General features: G+C 45.1%; 1 protein-coding gene across 2 annotated transcripts in view; it reads right to left on the reverse strand.

Annotated features, from left to right (window-relative positions):
- LOC120051928 (potassium voltage-gated channel subfamily C member 1-like) overlaps window positions 1-19,508 on the reverse strand; it is a 106,493-nt gene extending 86,985 nt beyond the window's left edge. For both annotated transcript variants that reach the window (XM_038998810.1, XM_038998811.1), the window contains exon 1: window positions 18,891-19,508. In XM_038998810.1, coding sequence (XP_038854738.1) covers window positions 18,891-19,508 — 618 coding nt within the window. The remainder of the gene's footprint in view (window positions 1-18,890) is intronic.
- Between the last annotated feature and the right edge of the window lie 5,779 nt (window positions 19,509-25,287).

Below are 25,287 nucleotides of genomic sequence, written 5' to 3' on the forward strand. Positions count from 1 at the left end.
GAATGGGGGCGTGCTCGGTCCTCCTTGTCCTGTAGTCCACAATCTTCTCCTTTGTCTTAATCATGTTGAGGGAGAGGTTGCTGTCTTGGCACCACACGGCCAGGTCTCTGATCTCCTCCCTATAGGCTGTCTCGTTATTGTCAGTGATCAGACCTACCACTGTTGTGTCAACGGCAAACTTAATGATGGTGTTGGAGTCGTGCATGGCCGTGAAGTCATGAGTTAACAGGGAGTACAGGAGGGGACTGAGCATGCACCCCTGAGGAGCTGTGTTGAGGATCAGCGTGGTGGATGTGTTGTTACCTACCCTTACCACCTGGGGGCGGACCGTCAGGAAGTCCAGGATCCAGTTGCAGAGGGAGGTGTTTAGTCCCAGGGTCCTTAGCTTATTGATGAGCTTTGAGGGCACTATGGTTATGAACGCTGAGCTGTAGTCAATGAATAGCAATCTCACATAGGTGTTTCTTTTGTCCAGGTGGGAAAGGGCAGTAATAGAGATTGCATCGTCTGTGGATCTCATAGGGCGGTATGCAAATTGGAGTGGGTCTAGGGTTTGTAGGGTGATGGTGTTGATGTGAGCCATCACCAGCCTTTCAAGGCACTTCATGGCTACAGATGTGAGTGCTATGGATTGGTAGTCATGTAGGCAGGTTATCTTAGTGTTCTTGGGCACAGGGACTATGGTGGTCTGCTTAAAACATGTTGATATTACAGACTCAGACAGGGAGAGGTTGAAAATGTCAGTGAATACACTTGCCAGTTGGTCAGCGCATGCTCGCAGTACACGTCCTGGTAATCCGTCTGGTACTGCGGTCTTGTGAATGTTGACCTGTTTAAAGGTCTTACTCACATCAGCTGTGGAGAGCGTAATCACACAGTCGTCCAGAACAGCTAGTGCTCTCATGCATGTTTCAGTGTTATTTGCCTCGAAGCGAGCATAGAAGTAGTTTAGCTCGTCTACTCTAGGACCAAAGCGCTGTTATAGATCACTTTATATAATCCGATCAGTTTTATTTTCTTCAAAATCTTAAAATGGATACTTCGGGATTTTGAAGCATCCCTTTAACAGTTTAATGGCGTGTACGATAGTGTGTTCCAGTTCCAGTCAATATCCAGCAACTTCGCACAGCCATTGAAGAGGTGTGGGACAACATTCCATAGGCCACAATCAACAGCCTGATCAACTCTATGCGAAGGAGATGCTGCATGAGGCAAATGGTGGTCACACCAGATACTGACTGGTTTTCTGATCCACGCCCTTAGATTTATTTTTTTTGCATCTGTGACTAACAGATGCATATCTATATTCCCAGTCATGTGAAATCCATAGATTAGAGCCTAATACATTTACTTAAATTGACTGATTTCCTTACATGAACTGTAACTCATTAAAATCTTTGAAATTGTTGCTTGGTGTGTTTATATTGGTGTTGAGTATAGTTCCATCATGGGCTAGAAACATATTGTTTATATTAAAATCAATTATAGTAGTAACAACCTATCAAAGTTGACTTCCGGTCCTCCTTGTCATCTTCTCGCTTTCCCGCTCAAACTGAATAGAATAGGCTAGTCCGGACGCACGACATAGACTTTTGGGGGAATATAAATAGATAAAGATTTCGGAGGAAGCCTTTGACTCTCCTCCTGAACTGCCATTTTAGAGCTACACAGCAGAGTCACTGGTTAAGCAGCATTTTTTTTTTTTTTTATGTATCAGAAAGAACATGGCAGCCTAGTTGTATTTACACCATCCCAGTAGCGCAAAAGAAGGAAGTACATTTCCTTAGAAATATAACTTTGCTCTGTGCTTCTGTAGCCTAGCCGATGGCCTATGGAGCATTTGATTGAGACCACACAAAATAGCCTATAGGTGCACTTGATATTGCGCTTCCAGCAGAGAATCAGCGATGAAGGGCGGCATCAGGCACACATCAATAATAGCCTAGAAAGCAACTAATTCTAGAACACTGAGAAATATTGAAATGTCATCAATTACAAATTACATGACCCTCCTCTGGATTAGATTTAAAAAAAATACTAATCCCACCCCATGACTGAAATTGAAAAAGCATGACCTTCTCCCATTTTCCTCCTGCTCCCCATTCTGTAAATTTCGAACCATCCCTAATGACAAGCAAACCCTCTTTCCACACTCTCTCTCTTCTAGCTCTCTCTTGTATCCCCCTCTCTCTTTTCTACCTCTCTCTCTTCTCTCCCCCCTCCCCCCTCTCTTCTCTCCACATTCTCCTTCTCCCTCCCCTCCCTCTGATCCATATACTGTATTTTGCCCATGCCCATTGAGACATATAGATGTTGAGACAGTCCCACGCATCCAGGCCATTTATATAACCAGCTCATTCAACAGTAATGACACTACTGCTCAGTCCTCACTAACCAGGGACTAAAGTGTACCCTACATAGGGAGGGAACGTCCCCATGCCCTTAGGAGTGTGCATTGATGCTACCAAAGAGTGGAATAAACTCTCACATATCCCATTGGGTCTGTGTGTCCCTGTGTCCTAAACGGACCTCATTCCTGAAGAGAAGTCAGTGGAGACATCTTAGCACCCGAGTGGACATTACTTCCTATCTTCCCTAAGGAGGGAACATTAAGAGCCCTTAGAAGTGGACACACGTTTCCGCTGGGAGAGAGAGTCTGAGTAGCAGATAGAGAGATGAAGATAGACAGACAGAAAGAAAAGAGACAATAAGAAGAAAAGGCAGGAGGACGACAAGGAAGCAAAGAAGAAGAAGAAGAAGACGAGCTGACAAGTGAAGAGAAAGAGAGAGAAGGACAGAAAGAGAAGGACAGAAAGAGGAGGGAGATGCTCCCATGTGGGACTGGGAACAGAAAAAGCCCAGCAGCCTTGGGAATATTCATGGAAATTAGGACATCTTAAAGATGGAGGTTTGGAAGGATGGAAACACCATAGGAATTATATTTAAGGGAAAGTGGAACAGTAAAGTAATGTTAGCTTCAGTAGGTAGAGCACTAACTCTTGAAGAACAGTGAAGTATAGAGGGTAATGTTAGCTTCAGGTAAATAGAGCACTAACCCCTAACTCTTGGAGAGTGCTTATGGTGTACATTGTATTCCGGTTCATTAGACTGTGGAAAGTACAGTAAGTGCAATAGGAAGCCATAAACATGCAGAATTACACACACAGATACACACACACACACACACACACACGTTAGAACACACACCATTAGAACACACACGTCAACTGGTCCTTACTCTCGCACACACACATGCAGACGGACACAGACACCCACACACACACACACACACTCCCTCTCTCTCTGGCCAGGACACACACACACCCTGTCCATTGAGGTGCAACCAGAAAAAGAGAAGGCATTGCATTTTTTCTGCTTAGTATTCAACCCTGATCACTGCAGTGCACTATGCATGTTTGTCCTTGCAAATGTTCCTCTCGTGTCCTCCTCTCCCTCCCTCCTTCTTTACCTCTGTCAGTCTCTCTTCTCTCTCTGTGCCCTCATATCACTCACCATTTTAACATGTTCTCCCTCATTGCACCTCTCTCTCTCCTTCTCTCTCCTTCTCTCTCCTTCTCTTTCGCTTTCTCTCCATCTCTCTCCCTCTCTCCCTTCCCGTGTTTATCTCCAGCACTTTATCAACCACTCCACACACATACGTTCTGTAGTAAAGTACCCACACTGCATGGGGAAAAAGCATTCTTGTCCTAGAGAATAAACACACACAGGCTCTGGGCACTGAGTCATTGCGTCTGTATTTGTACAGGAACAGTCAGCAGAGAGCGGAGCAGCCACTATTCCACAAAGACACACTGGAATCTTCTCCACACACGGGCCAACTGTGTCCAAACCGTCAGAGACAGGGCCACCCGTAGATTGACTGGGTTGGCTGGTAAATGTACCCACGCTTCACAGATTTTGTGTGAGAGAGAGAGATTTTATTAAAATGCAGAACTTTGCTATCTATCTCTTTCTATCCCTCTTTACAAATCTCTCTCTTTTCTTTCTCTCTTATTTCTCGCTCTCTACTTCTTTCTGTCCTGTCTTGCATTCCTGTCTGTCCAATCGCCTTTATTCTGCACGTGTGTGTTTTTTCCCCAGCAGTCCGTTGCCTGAGGTGCTTTGATACTGCTAAGCCCAGGATCATCCCTCCATCACTGCTCTCTCCTTATTTTCTCTCTCAAATCATCCCTCTTTCATTCCCAGGCAGCGTCCGCCCCTCATCTCCTCCTCCTCTTCCTTCTTGCTCCGCCGCATCTCTCTCTCTCTTCCTCCTTCCTACCAGCCTCTCTCCACTCATCCCCCTCTCTCTCTCTCATTCTCCCTCCCCTATACAGAGCTCTGCAGCATTACCGTCATCATTTCAAGAGTCCCCCTCCTCTCACAGGCCTGTTCTCTGCAGTGCGCACGCGCACACACACATTCTCACACATTCTCACACGCACACATATACATGCACACATACCGATACACTCGGTCTTTGCCTGTAAAGTTCCACGAGGGATTTCAACATCGTGAACACACTGAGAGGGTTTACGGAAATCATCATGTTATCGAAGTGGTGCACAGAGATTGAAGGAGAGGTTTATAATGTGTGCGTGTGCGTGTGCGTGTGTGTGTACGTGCGTGCGTGTGTGTGTAATGTATTACTTGTCAATTCATTGCCCCTTAGGCAATGTTCGATTCGACTTGGTGGGCCTCACACATTAAAGGCTTGGCTACAATAACTATTCTCTACTCCTGTGTCATTTCTTCACTGGTAATCCGAATGCCATTCACTTATCTCCACTGATCCATAAATACTAATCAAGGATCCAAGAAATGGGGAACTGAGTGGTAGAGGGGAAGACTGGATTGGAAGAGGGGAGAGAAAGAGTGGGGTGGAAGGGAAGTGGAGGAGGAGAGGGGAGAGAAAGAGCAAAGTGGAAGAGGAGAAGGGAAAGAGGGTGTTTAGGTGTTGTTGTTTTTTTGCCCCCAGTCCTGTGCCAAATTAGCCATTTTTACACAAGGGGAAAGAGTGTTCCCTCAGAGCCAAGAGGAAAAGCACCATCCCAACCCTACCCCTACCCCTTCCCCCAGAGGGACTAGCGGGACAGAAGCCCTATGTCACATGAACACAGGCCCTTATTGCTACCTCTCCTTTCGATAATAATAATACGTTGAATTTATAATGTGCTTTTCATTGAAAAACAATCTCTATAATGGTTCCTATGAATAGAATTAAAGGCAGTATAAATGAACAAAAACAAAAAAATTGCACACACTAAAAACTCCCAAACTACCTTTTATATGACAAATGTTTCGGTCCGAGGTTTTGTTTTATCAGGTCAAACATTACAACATATCCATATCATCTCACATTGCAGTGTACTGGATCAAGTTAATTCAGAGGTTGCTTGAGTGTCTCGCTGACAAGATGTAACCCTAGTACTATACCTTAGTTGGCCTGTATGACTGGCTTGACCCTTGGACTGAAATCCGTTCGTAACAACTTCTTGTGGCTATCTTTGACGTTTTACATTATACCTCAACTGATCCCAGGCCTCTTTTAATATTTTTTGCTCTAACTGGTGCTGGTTAGCAGTGAGATAAATAGATCTGATCAGAAATCAGCTGTTAGAGGCATAAAGTGACCCGAGCCACACACTGGTTGAATCAACACTGTTTCAAAGTAGTTTGTCAACGTATTGTGATATCGAATCAACATGGAAAATACATTGGATTTGAAAAACGAATCAACCAATACTGTTTTCATCTCATTTCAACCAGTGATGTAAACATTGAAATTAGGGTAAAACTTCAACTTAAATACATTGTCTTGTATTTAATTGATGGTGTCCTTTGGGCAAATCAGATGTTAATGTAGCCTACATAAACCCAGCCTCACTTCAAATGTTACTTTCACACACAGCGTGTGTAAGAAAAGTTAGAGGAGTTACTTTCAACGAGTCAACGTTATTTAGGTAGTCTACGCAAATGAGTATGGAAGCTGATCAATGTCTAAATGTGTTGAACATGATAGCTCAGCTGAATCAAACACAGCTTGTTTCCAAAGCTAAGTAGTCTACATAGAGGTAGGCATCTGGATGGTAGACTTGTTCTCACTGATGTGCATTACCTCTCATGCACCAGTAGGAGTCATTGTTCAGCCAGGAGTCGTTGGACTGTGACTTCACATTATATTTCAATATACCTCTTTATTTCGGTTGATGGCATGACGTTGAAACAATGACTTTGATTCAAACATACCATTTTACTATCAACATTGAAACAAGGTCAAATAACATATGTCTTCTCAAATATCAAATTCAATACTTCAAACACCATATATTGAATGTATTTCTATGTGGAATTTTCAATGCAATTTCATCGTGTACATAGTTGTAATGACTATGTTGAAATTAGATTGATGTAACAACCTGTTAGTCAGGTTAAGTCAATCTATTTAAGTTGAAGTTTTACCCTAATTTCAGCGTTTACAACGCCGGTTGAAATGAGATGAAAACAGTACTGGTTGATTTGTTTTTTCAAATCCAATGTATTTTACACGTAATTCCACGGCACAATACGTTGACAAATTACGTTGAAACAACGTTGATTCATCCAGTGTGTGCCCAGTGGGAAGATCCATCTGCACTGCAGCACCCCGTGGCACTCTGCTCTCCTCTGTCTGTCCCCTATCAGCCTAATGGAGAGGTGGTGCTTTGCCAAACTAAACTCACGTGACACAAGTCACCTTGCCTGGGACTTGGAGATTTGTGTTCGCTCCCAGAGGCAAACGCCAAGTCTTTAGCACAGTAGGCTAGCACGGCTATCATGACATTGACTCCAGGGCACACACAGGGCACGGTTCGAATACTTTCAGACTGCATCCTTCCTTTCAGCTGTTTCTCAAGGTTATTACTGATATGTATGATTGGATGACAGAAGGATGCATGTTTAAAGTATAAGAATGGGGCCAGTCGCTGACTAACTGAAGGAAGGAAGGAAGGAAGGAAGGAAGGAAGGAAGGAAGGAAGGAAGGAAGGAAGGAAGGAAGGAAGGAAGGAAGGAAGGAAGGAAGGAAGGAAGGAAGGAAGGAAGGAAGGAAGGAAGGAAGGAAGGAAGGAAGGAAGGAAGGAAGGAAGGAAGTTTTGAGCATTTGAATGGGGCCAGTTACTGACTTACTGAAGGAAGGACGGATGGAAGGATGCATATTTAAATATTTGAACAGGACCAGTCCCTGACTAACTGAAGGAAGGATGGAATTATGCATGTTTAAAGTATTTGAATGGGGACAGTCCCTTATGAACTAAAAGGACACTGTAGAACAGCATGTGTGGGTGGTACATAAGGGGTGATGCAAAATTAGATGATGCAGGGATTGACAGAGAGAGAGAGAGAGAAAGTGTGTGTGTGTGTGTGTGTGTGTGTGTGTGTGTGTGTGTGTGTGTGTGTGTGTGTGTGTGTGTGTGTGTGTGTGTGTGTGTGTGTGTGTGTGTGTGTGTGTGTGTGACAGAAAAGCTATAGAAGGTGGTCCCTGCTGCTATTCAATTCAGGAAGAGGAAAATAAAAAGTTTTGTGGTGCAGGCCATAGCATACTATTGACTGTTCTCTATACAACATAATCTTGTTATGGGAAACACAGGGCCTAAACCCTATATGATTCATACCTCTAAACATAAACCTACATAAAGTCCATGGTCTGCATTCTGCCTGTAAATAAATGACATTGATTGAATTTATTAGATCGTTCAAAAACAGGCTACACATAGTCACATGTAGGTAGATTACCTCTCACACATGTTACAAAAAACGGTTAAATTAACACAAATAACGAAGCTTTTTATTTCTGTTTTTGACTTCATTCAAAAGCCCCCTTGACTGGGCCCCATGTGCGAACACCGGCGCTGAAAGCGTTCAGTTCCCCCGACGTTTGTCGCATCTCTCCCAGCAGAGGGGCCCTGCTGCCGCCGCAGTGGATGCAATTCACACGAAACACTCCGAGCTGGTACAATCGACGACTACAAGAGCGAAAACGATTTGGCTCGGGTACACGCTGCAAACCAGCCAGCGCTGTGTAAGGGAAGCCAAGTAACCGGCTGCTGGGGGCGGGCCACGGGTGGGAATCACGCACATCGGTAAAAGAAAAGATAAAGGGGAGAGAACCACGGGCGGTTTTGATGCACACGGTGGCCGGTTGCTTCTGAAAAGCACTCGGCTGCATGGGAATGTGCAACGGAGGTGCAGTAACGTCCAGGGAAAACCACCGGGGGGAGGTGTGCGTGTCAGTATGGTGAAGAGGAGGGGAGATGCAGCCCATCTCCCCTTTTTCGTTCTATATTTAGAGGTAGAAGGGAAGAAGGGGGACGGCAGAGGGGTAGAATCACAAATAGGATCAAGCTAAACAGAAACCGTAGCAGAAAAACGGCAAGGTGGTGTAAAATGAGTGGAGTGCAACGTTTGTATACACAGGGAGATTTGAGACAGTGTTTTCACGCAATGTCAACAACACTCCAAGTAAGCTACTCTGTCACATGCGTTTCCCATTACATTTACTAAAGAACAACACAGAAATGCCAATCCGCAGCAGCAGCATTTACATCGGCCTCAGACAGACCAATACGGCCTGGAAATGAAAGGTTTCCCAGTGGTCAATCCCTCCACAGAGGACCCACTACAAATACAGGTTGGTGATAAATAAAACTGCCGACGGTGAAAGACGAGATCCCTGCCGGCTCGAGCATGCGCGCGAGTAAGTCTGTCAGTGCGCACGACACACTTTTGAAGTATACAGTACAAATTAATCTAGTTCGAGTTCACACACTCGACATGCACCGGTTTATTTTCGGAACCCGTGTCCCCTATTCACAGATTGTTTACAAAACACCTGAGGAGAGAAAGAGACAGCCGATAACTTACACACCGAAACAAGGGCGACTTAGCCCCATTTAAAAAGTGGAACACACAACATCAAAGTCATCAAAAACGTTTTTTTGCTCTTTATCTCTACAGCCACGTCACAAATGAGTTGATTCCTAGGTGAATAGTATTTTTCATGTGCCATGCAGTAGGCTAGCTTATTTTTACGCTATGGATAGAAATAAAATAAAGATTTCGTAAGCTATGCAGTTTCCGGGGGGTGTGCACATTAACATTAGGAAAATTGATGCCCCTAAACTTATGATAGGCTATACTGTTTATTTTAGGCCTATAGTTTTTTGGCAGGTACTCGAGGACTGGAGTTGGATAACATAAAGTGACCAATATGGTTCGAGAATAAACTTTGTTGAGTTGTTCCCTTGACGCTCAGTGATGTATCTTACGGAGCCAATGAGACCTGAGAGAGTTGAGTCAGTCAGAGAAGTTCGAACACTTTGGAGACCAGCAGCACGAACTGAATGATGTAACTCAGTGACATAACGCGTCCTCGACAATCAACACATTGAGTAGGCCTAGGCTATAAGTAACACCAACTTGCCTGGTCGCATTGTTGTAAACATAATAGTTTGCTGCAAAGTAAGATTGCAAGAGCAGCCATTATACAGTCAGACACTTTCGTTCACATTGAAAAGGCGAGTAAAGTAGTAAAAGGAGAGGCCTAGGCGCTGTCCAGTGCTGAAATAGGCCTACAGACTGCTGCTGTCCAGTGCTGAAATACAGAATGTGTGGGTGGAGCTGCCCGGTTCTAGAGCAGGGATGGGAAAGCCAGGACGCAGGGGTCGGAGTTGTGCTAAACCTTTCCCCATCCCTAGCAAACACAGCTGATTAACGTAATTGCATTCCAAACTGCAAATCATGATTTCTTGATTATTGGAGTCAGGTGTGATAGCTGGGGCTGGGGCAAAATTGTGACACCAAGCAGGCCCCAGAGGACTGGAGTTGCCCATCCCTGTTCTAGGGGACTGCATTTCAGCGGACAACTCAGCCTAGGCATGCTAGTCTCCATTGTTTCTCGCCTCTACTACTGTACCTACTCACCTTTCTACCTGTTCATTTAGACTCAAATGACGGACTCTACTCACATCGTTTGACCAAAATAGCCATAGCATTCCATGTAGCCTACCTAATATACACAACGGGATAAATCATGAGCAATATGTCAGTTAAAAAAGCGAACCAATGTGAGACAATGAGTACTAATAACCTATAAGCACCATAGGCCTAGAAATGTGGCCACTCTTACATCTGGGGGAAGACTGTAGGCTTACTACTAAGGGCTTTGTGTGAAAAATTGGGACTAGAATGAGTTTTATTTAATAATTAGCCTATTACCTTCATTTACATGAAGTCCATTAAACACTTGCTCGTCCATACCAAATGGGAGAATGAATAGGCTAACTGTTCACCTGCAGGATGTTGTTGGTGTTGTGTGTACATGTGCCTATAGGAAATATGGTGCCGGGGTCAAATAACTACATGCCGGTAGGTCTATACGCAGATCAGCTGTATATTTGGTCTAGTCCTAAAGAGAGTAATTTGCTATTTTTTTGTGATGCCATTTATTCTTCCTCACAAGCGCAGGTCTATCTGGGAGGGGAACACAGCTATGAACGACCGGCAGTGTCATCAGCCAAGACGCGTAAGGAGGCGGGTGACATGGACAGAGCTGAATCGCACAAAGGTTAAACAGATATTTTCATGACATGTCATCAAATATCACGCGCTCCCTCTGATATCTAGGGTAACTTCTGTAGCAAAAGCACAATGTGTGTGTGTGTGTGTGTGTGTGTGTGTGTGTGTGTGTGTGTGTGTGTGTGTGTGTGTGTGTGTGTGTGTGTGTGTGTGTGTGTGTGTGTGTGTGTGTGTGTGTGTGTGTGTGTGTCGTAATTGTAACACGAGTGAAACTGGACCAGGGTCATTCGTGAAGTTTACAAGGTGGACGAGGGTTCATTTCTCTCTAGAGGTGTGATATTGAGCGCCCGTCAGTCTGCGCGCACACACACACACACACACACAACATTTGGCAGAATAATTCAAACTGACCAAACAGCGCAAGCGTAGTACGCGAAAGGAGGTCAGAAAATACAAAAACACAACCTTTACGGGCATGACGTGAAAAAGAAGACTAGTCAGCCATTCTAGAGCTTGACAGGCAGTGCCACTAACAGCGGGCACTCGGCTATCGTCTACCCGCATTACCACCCTCCCCTCTCTGTGTCTGTGTGTGTGTGTGGGGGGGGGGGAGCTTCGGGGGGGGGGGGGGGGGGGGGGGGGGGGGCTTCGTTCTACAAGACAGCCACGTGAATGGTGCAGACGGAGACATATGGATTAATCAATAAGCGGATACGCATATCCAAGCTTGCAAGGCTAAGCAAAACAAAAAATACGCGAAAGGGGAGAAAAGTGACCACGTCCAATAGTTTTAGTGCTTTTATTCTCGATCGAAGTCTTAAAAGGGCTAGCACAAACAGCCCCCGATCTCTCCACCTCCCCCTCTCCTCTTCTCCCTTTCCCGTTCTCTCTCCTTTTAGACAGCTGCTTCGTGTGTTGCGCTGCAGCAGAAATCGGCGCGCAGTCAGCTACTATCAGCACCGCAGTGCTACGCTATAGCACAACGAGAGAGATAGTACGAGAGGGGGGGGGGGGGGGAGGGGGTCTAGAAGGTGATAATAAGCAATCCAGCGCACACCCCTGCATCAGTGATAATACAACAAGTAGTGTGTTGTATATGATAAAGAGTTGAGGGATACACTATCGGCGCCGCAGAGCGATGACGACATTCAACCACCGTACGAGGAATAAGCCACCACCAACCGAGATGCTGTAGTCAGTTATGTAGCCTAACCAATGCTATGTTATAGTCCTTTTGTCCTCTCCGTTCTACACCATTTCCCATTATTTCATTCATTTTTCAGAACGTATAATAATATATTACAGATGCTTTATCCAAAGCGATTTACAGTCACGTGTGCACACATTTTACGCATGGGTAGCGCCGGGTTTTGAAACTCCAATCCTAGCGTTGCAAGCGTCATGCTCAAACCAACTCAGCCATACAGGACCACAGCATGTATTATGTTGCAAACAGGTCAGGGGCCTCATTTATCAACCAATTTGCATGTTCAACAAATTATTGGGATTTATCAAACATACTGTGCATTCGGAAAGTATTCAGACCCCTTGACTTTTTCCACATTTTGTTACGTTACAGCCTTATTCTAAAATGTATTCCATTGTTTTTTTCCCTCATCAATCTACACACAATATCCCATAATGACAAAGCAAAAATAAGGTTTTTAGAATAATAAAAAAACATCACATTTACATAAGTATTCAGACCCTTTACTCAGTACTTTGTTGAAGCACCTCATGTCCAATCAATTGAATTTACCACAGGTGGACTCCAATCAAGTTGTAGAAACATCTCAAGGATGATCAATGGAAACAGGATGCACCTGAGCTCAATTTCGAGTCTCATAGCAAAGGGTCTGAATACTTATGTAAATAAGGTATTTCTCTTTTTTATTTTTTATACATTTGCATTTGCTAACATAAAACCCTGTTTTCGCTTTGTCATTATGGTGTATTGTGTGTAGATTACTGCGGATTTTTTAAATAATTTCATCAATTTCAGAATAAAGCTGTAACGTACTGGAGCAAAGTGTGGAAAAAGTTAAGGGGTCTGAATTCTATCCGAAGGCACTGTATACGCATGTTTTCATTAGCAAATATGAGCCATACTGTTTTTGCGCGCTATGAGCGCTACAACCCTGCCTGGAAACCTTTCATGGTAACAAAAACTCCCTCATTTTCTGTGGGATTAGGAGATGTTGGAACTGGGCCATGATAGTTTCTAAAGCGCAATGGCAAATTTGATCAAATTTATGTAGAGGTGTGGGCAGAATGTTAAACATTTTTGCAGTGACTTTTTCAAACAAAAAAACGCATTCTGACTATTGCAAGTGCCAAACACTGGCTGCGCATTGTGCAAGATTGATTGTCTATTGAACAATTTAAAAGTAAATGCTGCCTACAGCCCACACAAAATATGAATTGTTGTTCAATATTTTGTTTAGCAATACATGATCAATACATGTTATAGGCTCTGAGATTAAACAGGTTATTATGTCGCGCTCCTATCGCACAATACTACTGTAGCCTACTAATACTGTCATAGGCTCCAGGTCTATTTACTAATATTGATGGATAAATAGTAGATTCATATTTGTTGTGTAGCGGGAATAAACCAGTCATGTCAGAAAGAGAGAGACATGCCCTGCAATATGATTAGGAATTAGGAATATATAATACAAGTAAAATAAATATATTAGGTGACTTGCCGCTATGCAAGCTTATCAACAGCAAATGCATTTGTTTTATCATTAGGCCTAGGTTTGAATGTTTTTATGAGCCTACCATTATTATAATTCCCCTGCATCAAAAACCTCCATTTCCCCCAAATGTTGCTTGCAATACAGTTGATCAACCACTAGGTGTGCATACGCATGGTCTGAGATTTGCATGGAGATACAGTATGCACACTTTCCCATCAAGTTTTTTTTAAATGATAAAAACCAACCTTTGCAGGAAAACTGACACACGCAAGGTTTAGAGTAGTTTTTGTGCACAAGCACTTTTGATAAATGAGGCACCTGGTATCTTACTATTCTCCAAACCTTTAGGAACCTGGCAGGCAAGGTCACTTGTGCCCTAACTAACTTATAGGCAAACCATGCCATTCAGCTAGATTTCATTCCACTTGAAACCAAGGACTCACCATGCTTTCATTCCTCAGTAATTCATTCCTGGCTCTGTTAACATCTCTGTTACAAAGGAAGCCTGCAAGAGACAGCAACACAAGCATCTACAACATCCAGTCTCTTCATACAGGCCAAACCAGGGACCAGGCATGCAGGCACAGCCCGGTCAATACGCTGTCTTGATGTGCCCAGTTGACAGAAAATACTATTTTAACACACAATAATCTGGGTCATGGCACAGCTTTGTCTCCATAAATGGATATGGATTTTTAGAGACAATTAAGCATGAGGAGGGGGAGCAAGAGAGAGAAGGAGAGAACAGGTTTATTGTGGTAGCGACCCTGCTATAGTTACATTTAGTACAGCCACTACCGGGTTGATTAATCATATTGGCACAGGTGACGGTGTGCTCCCGCTTCCCTCCAAAGTGTGTGGTGGTGTAAAGTCACGTCCCACTTGGGCTAACCCCCTTTATTCTCTTCACAATGTCTTGCATTATGAAGTTCAAAATGTGACCATCCCAAACGACACAAACTCATCTGTGATTGGTTTACTTCTGTTGTGTTATAAACAGTGGTGGAAAAAGTACTATATTGTCATACTTGAGTAAAAGTAAAGATACCTTAATAGAAAATGTCTCAAGTAAATGTAAAAGTCTTCCAGTAAAATACTACTTGAGTAAAAGTCTAAAAGTATCTGGTTTTAAATGTACTTAAGTACTGTGGTGGAAAAAGTACTCGATTGTCATACTTGAGTAAAAGTAAAAAGTACAAGTGCGGACAGCCAGGGGCACACTCCAACCCTCAGACATCATTTACAAACAGTATTTGTGTTTAGTTAGTCCACCAGATCAGAGGCAGTAGGGATGACAATGCATTATATTGATAGGTGTGTGAATTTGACCATATTGTTGATCTGCCTGAGCATTCGAAATGTAACAAGTACTTTTGGATGTCAGGGAAAATGTATGGGAGAAAAAATATATATATTCTTTAGGAATGTAATGGAGTAAAAGTTAAAGTTGTCACAAATATAAATAGTAAAGTACAGATACTTCAAAGTAGTTTTTGCTTAGTTACTTTACACCACTGGTTATAAAGCAAAACAACTTACCCTTGTTTTACACTATGTTACTAATCAACCCTGCAATGCAAAGAAAAAGTCCATTCAGAAGCATCAGCTTGTTTTGGATCAGCCCACAGTTGGCCTATTGCATTGTAGCCTACAGGAAAAGACCATGCAAGCTCAATCATGGGGTGGTTATTTCAGCTTACCAGGAATTTTCTCCATGCACATCACACTGTAAACTCCCTCATCTGTGAAAGTAGTAGTACTAGCCCCAATAGTGTACATACGTCTATGAGTAGCCCCCCAATAGTTTTTTAGATGATAGAGCAGAGGGGCACTGATCAGCAATAGGTCTATCCAGTGTTTACCCTCTCCTGTCTACCTTGACAAAAAACAAACAAATGTTAAGTGATTATAAAAGTAATTTGACATTAGGCCTACTTACATCGATTACATGTATTAATTTCATTCAAGCATTTGAAAATTCAGCTTTATAGTCTGAGGGGATAAACGACAAATGTGTAAAATTCAACGCCAAAACCAGGAGGGTTATCTTGGCAACACTACCTGCTGAGTAAGCCTGGCAAGAGACCTAGCTGTAATTTCTCTCTGGGGTATGGTGACATTAGCCCTAGACACTGATCTAAGGTTAGATTTCCATTCCCTCCTCCTATTGGGTAAGGCTAGGATTGGAGGAGAGTAAACTGATCCTAGATCTGTTTCTGAGGGCAACTTCTATACCTGGACTGCCACACTGTCTTCGTCCCAAATGGCACCCTTTTCCCTATAGTGCACTACTTTTGACCAGGGCCAATAGGACCCTGGTCAAAAGAAGTGCACTCTTATAGGGAATAGGGTGCCTTTTAGGACGAAGACAGTGTGGCAGTCCAGGTATAGAAGTTGCCCTCAGAAACAGATCTAGACTCTGAATCTAAGCTCGTTGTGCCCTCTAACACAAACCCCTGGGAAACAAAAGCCTGCAGTATTGTGTTCCCATGGAGACAGCATCCTTGGAGGTCAGGTAGAGGGCCACCACACCAGAAAGAGAACATCAGGTGAGTTAATCTCATAGAGCTAGACTTAGTAGAACAGATACACAACTCTAAAAACCCACCGCATTGCATCGATAGAATGTCCAGTCTACCAAGGACTTGCGTTTAGAAGGACAAGGAGCTATAGTTGCCGCAGGACGACTTTTGATATAAATTACGCCTGTTGTATGACGGTGAATATTCTAGTGTCACTCCATGTACGAAGATCTCAGGCTTAAACTGAAGCAATCAGCCCTATACAGACCATTGATGATTATGCCATTTTTAATCAAGAGCAGAATTCCTTAGTTATCTTCTATTGACACCTTTCCTTAAACCTTAAATAGGTCTGTGTGTTCTCTATAGAACGCATAGGTTCTACTAATTATATTTCTATGTCAAGCCGATACCTGTAATAGCCTATTGTAGCCTGGGCCAGAATACAGCACAGCATATATCCTGTTGCCAGGGAACCACATGTGTTCAGTGTCACCCGCATGAAGGTGTTAATTTGTGTTTGGGTGCAGGTGTCCACAAGTAAGCCGTTGTAACAGGTAAGGTTACAGGCCTGGCCTGGCCTGCATATCCTCTACAGTCAACACATTTCAGTCAACAGTTCCTGAATACTCATACAGATGTGTCTTTGTTAATTTGTCACAGGTGCAGGCCTGTTGATGTCAATGTTTTCACACACAGATAGCCTATCACCTCGAAGGAAAACAGTGAAGACAGTGAAAACAGTGAAGACAGTGCACACTGAAGATAAAGGGCTATATGGTTTGTCATGTTGAAGGGATGAATGTTTATGGAAGGGGAATAACCAACTGCTGGGGCGTTATACCTACAGGGTCACATGTGACATAGGGCTACTGTATGTCACCCTCATAGCTGGCATGCCAACTGCACTGACTAGGCCTACACTGTAAAGGGCTTACCGTGAATTTGTCAGTAGCTTACAGGCAGCTCAGTGGCAAGTCAAATTCTGTATTTCACATTACAGTACACAGTATCAAACCAAGTACTGTGCAATTACACACAGTACAATACCGTAAAATTAATAAATTAATGACTAAACTAAGGGGTTTGTATTTCACAGTATTTTACTGTAATTACAAGGGATTGGTTCAAGCAGTTTGGCTGCTAGGTAATGTGTTTCCAAACATTACAGCATATTAATGAATATTTTGTGTTTTATATCACTTGCACTTCTAGAGTCCTTAACAAAGGCTTCCAAACTGTCAGCGACCACAGGGCAAAACAGACCAAAAGGATATGGCAAAATGCTTAACCATTAAGGTTTAAGGCTTGCTGCCATTCCCCTTTACATGTTAAGTTGATGGGGCACTATAACTACATATTCATTATTCTCACTCGCTGGTGCAAAAAATATAGCCTCAACAAATATTGTAATTACAGTACCATTTGAAATAGAGCAATTTTTTCCATCTCACAACAATTTTCCACAATGACCATAACTTACAGTATGCTGCAGTAAAACATTTATAAAGTATTTTACTGTTGATAATACACAAAATCACTGTATCATTTACAGTTTTCCATTAGTGTATGTCACCACTAGCAAAGTGAGAACAATTGATAGGCAACTGTAGACAATTGGTCAATCAACATATAGAGAGACAAGCAAAGCACTCATTCAAACTGTTGGTTGGCAACAAAACCCTAAACTAACTAAGCCTAAAATAACCCTTCACTTGTATAAATTGAGACTGGGTGAGACGAGATGGAGACGTTGATTTTCGGGAAGGACAGGTGCAATGGTGACAGGTAGGTTGGTGACAGGTAGGTTGGTCAAACAGCAGGTCAAAGCATTAGGTCGAGATTAGCATGAAAAATGGTGAGTTAATGAAGTATTTCTGTGGAGGGCAAAAACATGACAAAGGTTCCATTCATTAACGATTAAAAAAATGGTTTTGACCTTATTTGAGTTAGGTAAGTGGACACTCGACTAGTTTACAATACTAGCTGCTTAAAATGCGCCAAAATCACGGCCAGGGTGTGCAAAACGCGGGTAGCCTATAGACTGGAGAGGGACGCAGCACGAGAAGGCTTGTTAAAACGAAAAAGTTATTGATGTGAAGAGATACATGGAGAGGAGGTAAAGAGAGGGGTGAAAGTGGGATGGAGAGAGTGAAAGGCAAAGAGACATAGAGAGATGCGCAACGGGGGAGTGAACAGTGTGGAAGACGAGAGAGTGAGCGAGGAGAGATAATGCGCTAATCGAGATTGAGTGAGGCGCTCGATGACAACGACGAAGTCGGGCGCTAGAGGTCCACAAAGAACGACAATTTAATCAAGCGTAGGAACATGTGTGTTTATGTGTGTGGGGAGGGGGGGGGGGGGGGGGGGGGGGGGGGGGGGGTATGCGGTACGCGGTACGCTCGAGACGCAGTGGTAACAGGGAGACAGTGCGTAAAAAATGGAGGAGAGAGGGACGAGGAGAGAAGCGTATAGGAATAGAGGACCGACCAAGTGACTCCGTGAGAGGGAACGAGGTACATGGGAGAGGGTCTACCCACACAACTTTAATGGTGTACTGTGGTGCTAAATTAAATGATTTGTGAAAATAGAGAAAATAACACACCATAGGCCACAAAAGTCCAATTCCAACCGGCAACAACTACTAGGCACACCAGCACTGGTCTGAGTTGGTTGCTTGTTGGAAATTCCTAACGATGTTTATGACATTCACTGTTTTTTTTCTTCCAACTAATTTTCCTTGACTATCAAAGCGAAGAACACCATCATTCTGACGAGAACACAATGAACTCCATTCCAACACACCCTCCCTCATCATCGTAATACATGGACATAGCAGACAACTTTCATTGACTGCAGTCTGTACACATGACGTCCATTATAAAATACGTCAATGATATTCAATATATAGCCCAAATAAGCGGTAGGCTATGCGGGATCTCCCTCTTCTAAATCCAGTTTAACATTCCAGTGCACCTGCAATAGACTTTTGTGGGACGGCAAAACATTTAAGAGGAAATGTCATAACGAGAGAGAGAGAGAGAGCGCGCGCGCGCAATACAAGCATCGCAACAGAATGTAGCCTATGTATAGTGCTCGAGGGAGGACTCACCTTGGCATTCTTGGAAGAATACGGATCCTCAAAAAGATTCCAGAAATAGGGTTGCCACACACTCCACCAGCTCCTCTTGCGTCCGTCTTCGTGCAGGCACAGCCTCTTGAGCTCTCCGTCCGCAGTCAGCTCCAGGTCGTCTTCCGGCTCCTCTGGCTCGGGCTGCTCGAAACTGTCCAGCGCCTCTTCGGCATCCCTGTGTTGACGGTAGTTCATCCAGCAGCACGCCTCCACGTCCGTCTCGTCGATGCCCCAGAAGGCGAGCTCCTCCTCGAACAGTGGGCCGCACACATCGTTGGGACAGTGAAGCTTGCCTGTGCGGTAGTAGTTGAGGATGAATGTGAATGTGCCGGGGTGGCGGTCGAAGAAGAACTCGTCGATTTTGGGGTCATAGTCGAAGTTGCTAAACGCGTCCGGATCGGTAAGCCAAGATAAGCGGGTACCGGGCAACGTCTTGAGGGTGCTGCGGTAAGTCTCGTGTCGCACCCCTCCGCAGTTTATTACGATTTTCTCGCTGTCTGACGGACAAGTCATGTCTGCACTGTAACATGCTTTGTTGGGCGACTTGTTCCCACCCTTGCGTCCTTTGAAAGAGGAGACACAAACCGATCTGAGCATAGGGGAAAGGAGGAGGGAGAGGAAAAGAGATAGAACACAAGGGGGAGGGGGGAAGGAGGAGTCTGTGGAGAGGGAAAGAGAGAGGGGTAGAATATTTAGTGGAAAAGGATGGAGTATGGAATAGATTTTTTAACATGAGGGTCAAATCTACAGGTGAGGGTCAAATCTTTGAAATATAAATAGACCATTGCTTAACATGTGTGCACCATACATACAGTACCAGTCAAAAGTTTGGACACACCTACTCATTCAAGGGTTTCTTTATTTTTACTATTTTCTACATTATAGAATAATGGTGAATAGATCAAAACTATTAAATAACACATATGAAATCATGTCGTAACCAAAAAAGTGTTAAACAAATCAAAATATATTTTATATTTCAGATTCTTCAAAGTAGCCACCATTTGCATTGATGACAGCTTTGCACACTCTGGACATTATCTCAACCAGCTTCACCTGGAATGCTTTTCCAACAGTCTTGAGTTTCCACATATGCTGAGCACTTGTTGGCTGCTTTTCCTTCACTCTGCAGTCCAAGTCATCCCAAACCATCTCAAATGGGTTGAGGTCGGGTGATTGTGAAGGCCAGGTAATTTGATGCAGCACTCCATCACTTTCCTTCTTGGTCAAATAGTCATTACACAGCCTGGAGGTGTGTTAGGTCATTGTCCTGTTGAAAAACGAATCCTACTCCCACTAAGCGCAAACCAGATGGGATGGCGTATCGCTGCAGAATGCTGTGGTAGCCATGCTGGTTACGTGTGCCTTGAATTCTAAATAAATCACAGACAGTGTCAACAGCAAAGCACCCCCACACCATTACACCTCCTCCCCCATGCTTCACGGTGGGAACCACACACACCGAGATCATCCGTTCACCTACTCTGTGTCTCACAAAGACATGGCGGTTGGAACCAAAAATGTCACATTTGGATTCATCAGACCAAATGACAGATTTCCACCGGTCTAATGTCCATTGCTCATGTTTCTTGGCCCAAGCAAGTCTCTTTGTATTATTGGTGTCCTTTAGTAGTGGTTTCTTTGCAGCAATTCGAACATGAAGGCCTGATTCATGCAGTCTCCTCTGAACAGTTGATGTTGAGATGTGTCTGTTACTTGAACTCTGTGAAGCATTTATTTGGGCTGCAATTTCTGAGGCTGGTAACTCTAATGAACTTATCTTCTGCAGCAGAGGTAAGTCTGGGTCTTCCTGTGGCGGTCCTCATGAGAGCCAGTTTCATAATAGCACTTGATGGTTTTTGCGACTGTACTTGAAGAAACGTTCAAAGTTCTTGAAATTTCTTGAAACTAGTTCAGACAGGACAAACCGTTCGGTAAGAGAGAGAAATGGTTAAAAAAAATCAATTAAAGGGAATGTTTCCGATTATGGGGGAGAGGAGGGGAGAGCTTAAGGGATTGACTGACCTTCATGTCTTAACAGGTGTTCCTTGTTAAAAGTCAATTTGTGGAATTTCATTCCTTCTTAATGCGTTTGAGCCAACAGTTGTGTTGTGACAAGGTAGGGGTGGTATACAGAAGATAGCCCTATTTGGTAAAAGATCAAGTCCATATTATGGCAAGAACAGCTCAAATAAGTAAAGAGAAACGACAGCCATCATTATTTTAATTGAAATGCATTCCAGGTGACTACCTCATGAAGCTGGTTGAGAGAATGCCAAGAGTGTGCAAAGCTGTCATCAAGGCTAAGGGTGGCTACTTTGAACAATCTCAAATATAAAATATATTTTGATTTGTTTAACACTTGGTTACTACATGATTCCATATGTGTTATTTCATAGTTGTGATGTCTTCACAATTATTCTACAATGTAGAAAATACTAAAAATAAAGAAAAACCTTTGAATGAGTAGTTGTGTCTGTCACGTTCCTGACCTGTTTTCTGTTGTTTTGTATGTGTTTAGTTGGTCAGGGCGTGAGTTGGGGTGGGTAGTCTATGTTATGTGTTTTCTATGTTGGGTTAATGTGTTGCCTGGTATGGTTCTCAATAAGAGGCAGGTGTTTGACGTTTCCTCTGATTGAGAACCATATTAAGGTAGGTTGTTCTCACTGTTTGTTTGTGGGTGATTGTTCCTGTGTCTGTGTATACCACATGGGACTGTTTCGTTTGTTCGTTCGTTTTAGGTAGTCTGTTCCTGTTCGTGCGTTCTTCGTCTATATGTAAGTTCGTATGTTTCAGGTCTGTTGCCTTCGTTTATTGTTTTGTAGTTTGTTCTAGTGTTCATTAGTGTTTCGTCTTTCATTTAATAAATTCAGTATGTATTCATCACCCGCTGCGCCTTGGTCCGTTCATTCACCACAAGACGAACGTTACAGAATCACCCACCAAACCCGGATCAAGCAGCGGGTTAACGGGCAGCAGCGACAGCAGCAGTGGTTCAAGGAGGAATGGACATGGGAGGAGATTCTGGACGGAGAAGGACCCTGGGCAGAGCCAGAGGAGTGTCGCCGCCCAAAAGCGGAGCTGGAGGCATCTAAAGCGGAGAGGCGGCATTATGAGGCGCTAGCAAGGCAGAGCGGCTGGAAGCCTGAGAGGCTGACCCAAAAATTTCTTGGGGGGGGGGGGGGCTAAAGGGGAGTGTGGCGAAGTCAGGTAGGAGACCTGCGCCAACTTCCCGGGCTTACCGTGGAGAGCGAGAGTACGGGCAGACACCGTGTTACGCAGTAGAGCGCATGGTGTCTCCTGTACGTGTTCATAGCCCGGTGCAGGTTATTCCACCTCCCCGCACTAGCCGGGCTAGATTGAGCATTGAGCCAAGTGCCATGAAGCCGGCTCTACATATCTGGCCTCCAGTACGTCTCCTCGGGCCGGTGTACATGGCACCAGCCTTACGAATGGTGTCCCCGGTTCGCCTACACAGCCCAGTGCGGGTTATTCCACCTCCCCGCATTGGACGGGCTACGGGGAGCATTCAACCAGGTAAGGTTGGGCAGGCTCGGTGCTCAAGGGAGCCAGTACGCCTGCACGGTCCGGTATATCCGGCGCCACTTTCCCGCCCCAGCCCAGTACCTCCAGTTCCAGCACCCCGCACTCGCCTTATGGTGCATGGCCCCAGCCCAGTACCATCAGTGCCGACACCACGCACCAGGCTTCCAGTGCGTCTCCAGAGCCCTGTACGCACTGTTCCTTCTCCCCGCACTCGCCCTGAGGTGCGTGCCCTCAGCCCGGTACCACCAGTGCCGGTACCACGCACCAGGCCTATAGTGCGCATCGAGAGTCCAGTGTGCCCTGTTCCTGCTCCACGCACTAGCCTTGAGGTGCGTGTCTCCAGTCCGGTACCACCAGTTCCGGCACCACACACCAGGCCTACTGTGCGCCTCAGCAGGTCAGAGTCGGCCGTCTGCCCAACGCCGCCTGCACTGCTCGTCTGCTCAACGCCGCCTGCACTGCTCGTCTGCCCAGCGCCGTCTGAGCTGCCTGCACTGCTCGTCTGCCCAGCGCCATCTGAGCCATCCGTCTGCCCAGCGCCGTCTGAGCCATCCATCTGCCCAGCGCCATCTGAGCCATCCGTCTGCCCAGCGCCATCTGAGCCATCCGTCTGCCCAGCGCCATCTGAGCCATCCGTCTGCCACGAGCCATTAGAGCCGCCCGTCTGTCCCGAGCCATTAGAGCCGTCCGTCAGTCAGGAGCCGCTAGAGCCGTCCGTCAGTCAGGAGCTGCCAGAGCCGCCAGCCAGTCAGGAGCTGCCAGAGCCGCCAGCCAGTCAGGAGCTGCCAGAGCCGCCAGCCAGTCAGGAGCTGCCAGAGCCGCCAGCCAGTCAGGAGCCGCCAGCCAGTCATGAGCTGCCCTCCAGTCATGAGCTGCCTTCCAGTCATGAGCTGCCCTACAGTCATGAGCTGCCCTACAGTCATGAGCTGCCCTACAGTCATGAGCTGCCCTACAGTCATGAGCTGCCCTCCAGTCATGAGCTGCCCTCCAGTCATGAGCTGCCCTCCAGTCCGGAGCTGCCCTACAGTCCGGAGCTGCCCTACAGTCATGAGCTGCCCTACAGTCCGGAGCTGCCCTACAGTCCGGAGCTGCCACTCAGTCCGGAGCTGCCACTCAGTCCGGAGCTGCCAGTAGTCCAGAGTTGTCCCTCTGTCCTAAGCTACCGCTCTGTCCGGAGCTACCTCTCTGTCCTGAGCTACCTCTCTGTCCTGAGCTACCTCTCTGTCCTGAGCTACCTCTTTGTCCTGAGCTACCTCTCTGTCCTGAGTTGTCTCCTCTATTTAGGAGGGGCGTTGGTGAAGGTTCCTGGACCATGGTCGGGGGCGAGGGTCGCCACTCAAGGGACGCTAAGGAGGGGGACAAAGACAGTGGTGGAGTGGTGTCCTCGTCCACCGCCGGAGCCGCCACCGCGGACAGATGCCCACCCAGACCCTCCCCTTGAGTTTTAGGGGTGCGCCCGGAGTTCGCACCTTGAGGGGGGGGTTCTGTCACGTTCCTGACCTGTTTTCTGTTGTTTTGTATGTGTTTAGTTGGTCAGGGCGTGAGTTGGGGTGGGTAGTCTATGTTATGTGTTTTCTATGTTGGGTTAATGTGTTGCCTGGTATGGTTCTCAATTAGAGGCAGGTGTTTGACGTTTCCTCTGATTGAGAACCATATTAAGGTAGGTTGTTCTCACTGTTTGTTTGTGGGTGATTGTTCCTGTGTCTGTGTATACCACATGGGACTGTTTCGTTTGTTCGTTCGTTTTAGGTAGTCTGTTCCTGTTCGTGCGTTCTTCGTCTATATGTAAGTTTGTTTGTTTCAGGTCTGTTGCCTTCGTTTATTGTTTTGTAGTTTGTTCTAGTGTTCATTAGTGTTTCGTCTTTCATTTAATAAATTCAGTATGTATTCATCACCCGCTGCGCCTTGGTCCGTTCATTCACCACAAGACGAACGTTACAGTGTCCAAACTTTTGACTGGTCCTGTATATACACCTAAACCTACAGGCTAGTTAGAGAAACAATTCACCCAATAGTGACTGGAACTACAGCTAATTAACAGGCCAATTCATCAGTTCTATAGGCTAGTTAACAACAGCATATGAACCTGGGACAGATGAGGGGAGGTTAGGAGGTGAGGCAGGGAGGTGTTTCCTTTTCAATAGAGGTCCAGGTTACTATAGTGACAGCAGGTGAACATACACTGATGAGATGGAGCATGACATAAGGGGCACTGCATGAGAAACCTTGTGTTATCGATAGTGCTTGGTCCGTAGTGGACAAGGTGAGTAATAGTGAACAAACACACGTGCACACACACATACACACGTACTCACAGACACACCTGTAGGGCAATGTTGAATTGTGGAGAGGTAATGTTTTAATGTGATATTACATAACGAATGGGTCTCTCTCTTCTCTCTACCCCCCCCCCCTCTCTCTCTCTCTCTCCCTGCATGGCCCCACTCTTCCTGTCCTCCTGTCTTTCATTTCACTAAAACACTTTTTTCAATTAGAGAGGAGTGAGATGAATATGACTGTGTTTCACGCCCCCTCACTCCCTCACTCCGTCTCTCCGTCTCTCTCTATTCCTCCTTCTCTCGCCCTCTCCAAGTTTCAGGCTTATCCAATGGGAGAGAGGGGAGAGTAGAGTGGGAACGGGAGAGAGTGTGAGGAGGGGGAGAGGAGAGCTAGAGGCAGAACGATTATTTGCTGAGCTGCACAAAATGGGGAGAAAAGACTGCAGACGATTAATGCACCCTGTTCTCTCTACCTCTCTCGCGCTCTCCTCTCTCTCGCGCTCTCACTCTTCCCCTCTCTCACCCATCTCTCTCCCTCTTCCTCTTCACTC

The sequence above is a fragment of the Salvelinus namaycush genome, chromosome 8, assembly GCF_016432855.1.
Source record: "Salvelinus namaycush isolate Seneca chromosome 8, SaNama_1.0, whole genome shotgun sequence".
NCBI lineage: Eukaryota > Metazoa > Chordata > Actinopteri > Salmoniformes > Salmonidae > Salvelinus > Salvelinus namaycush.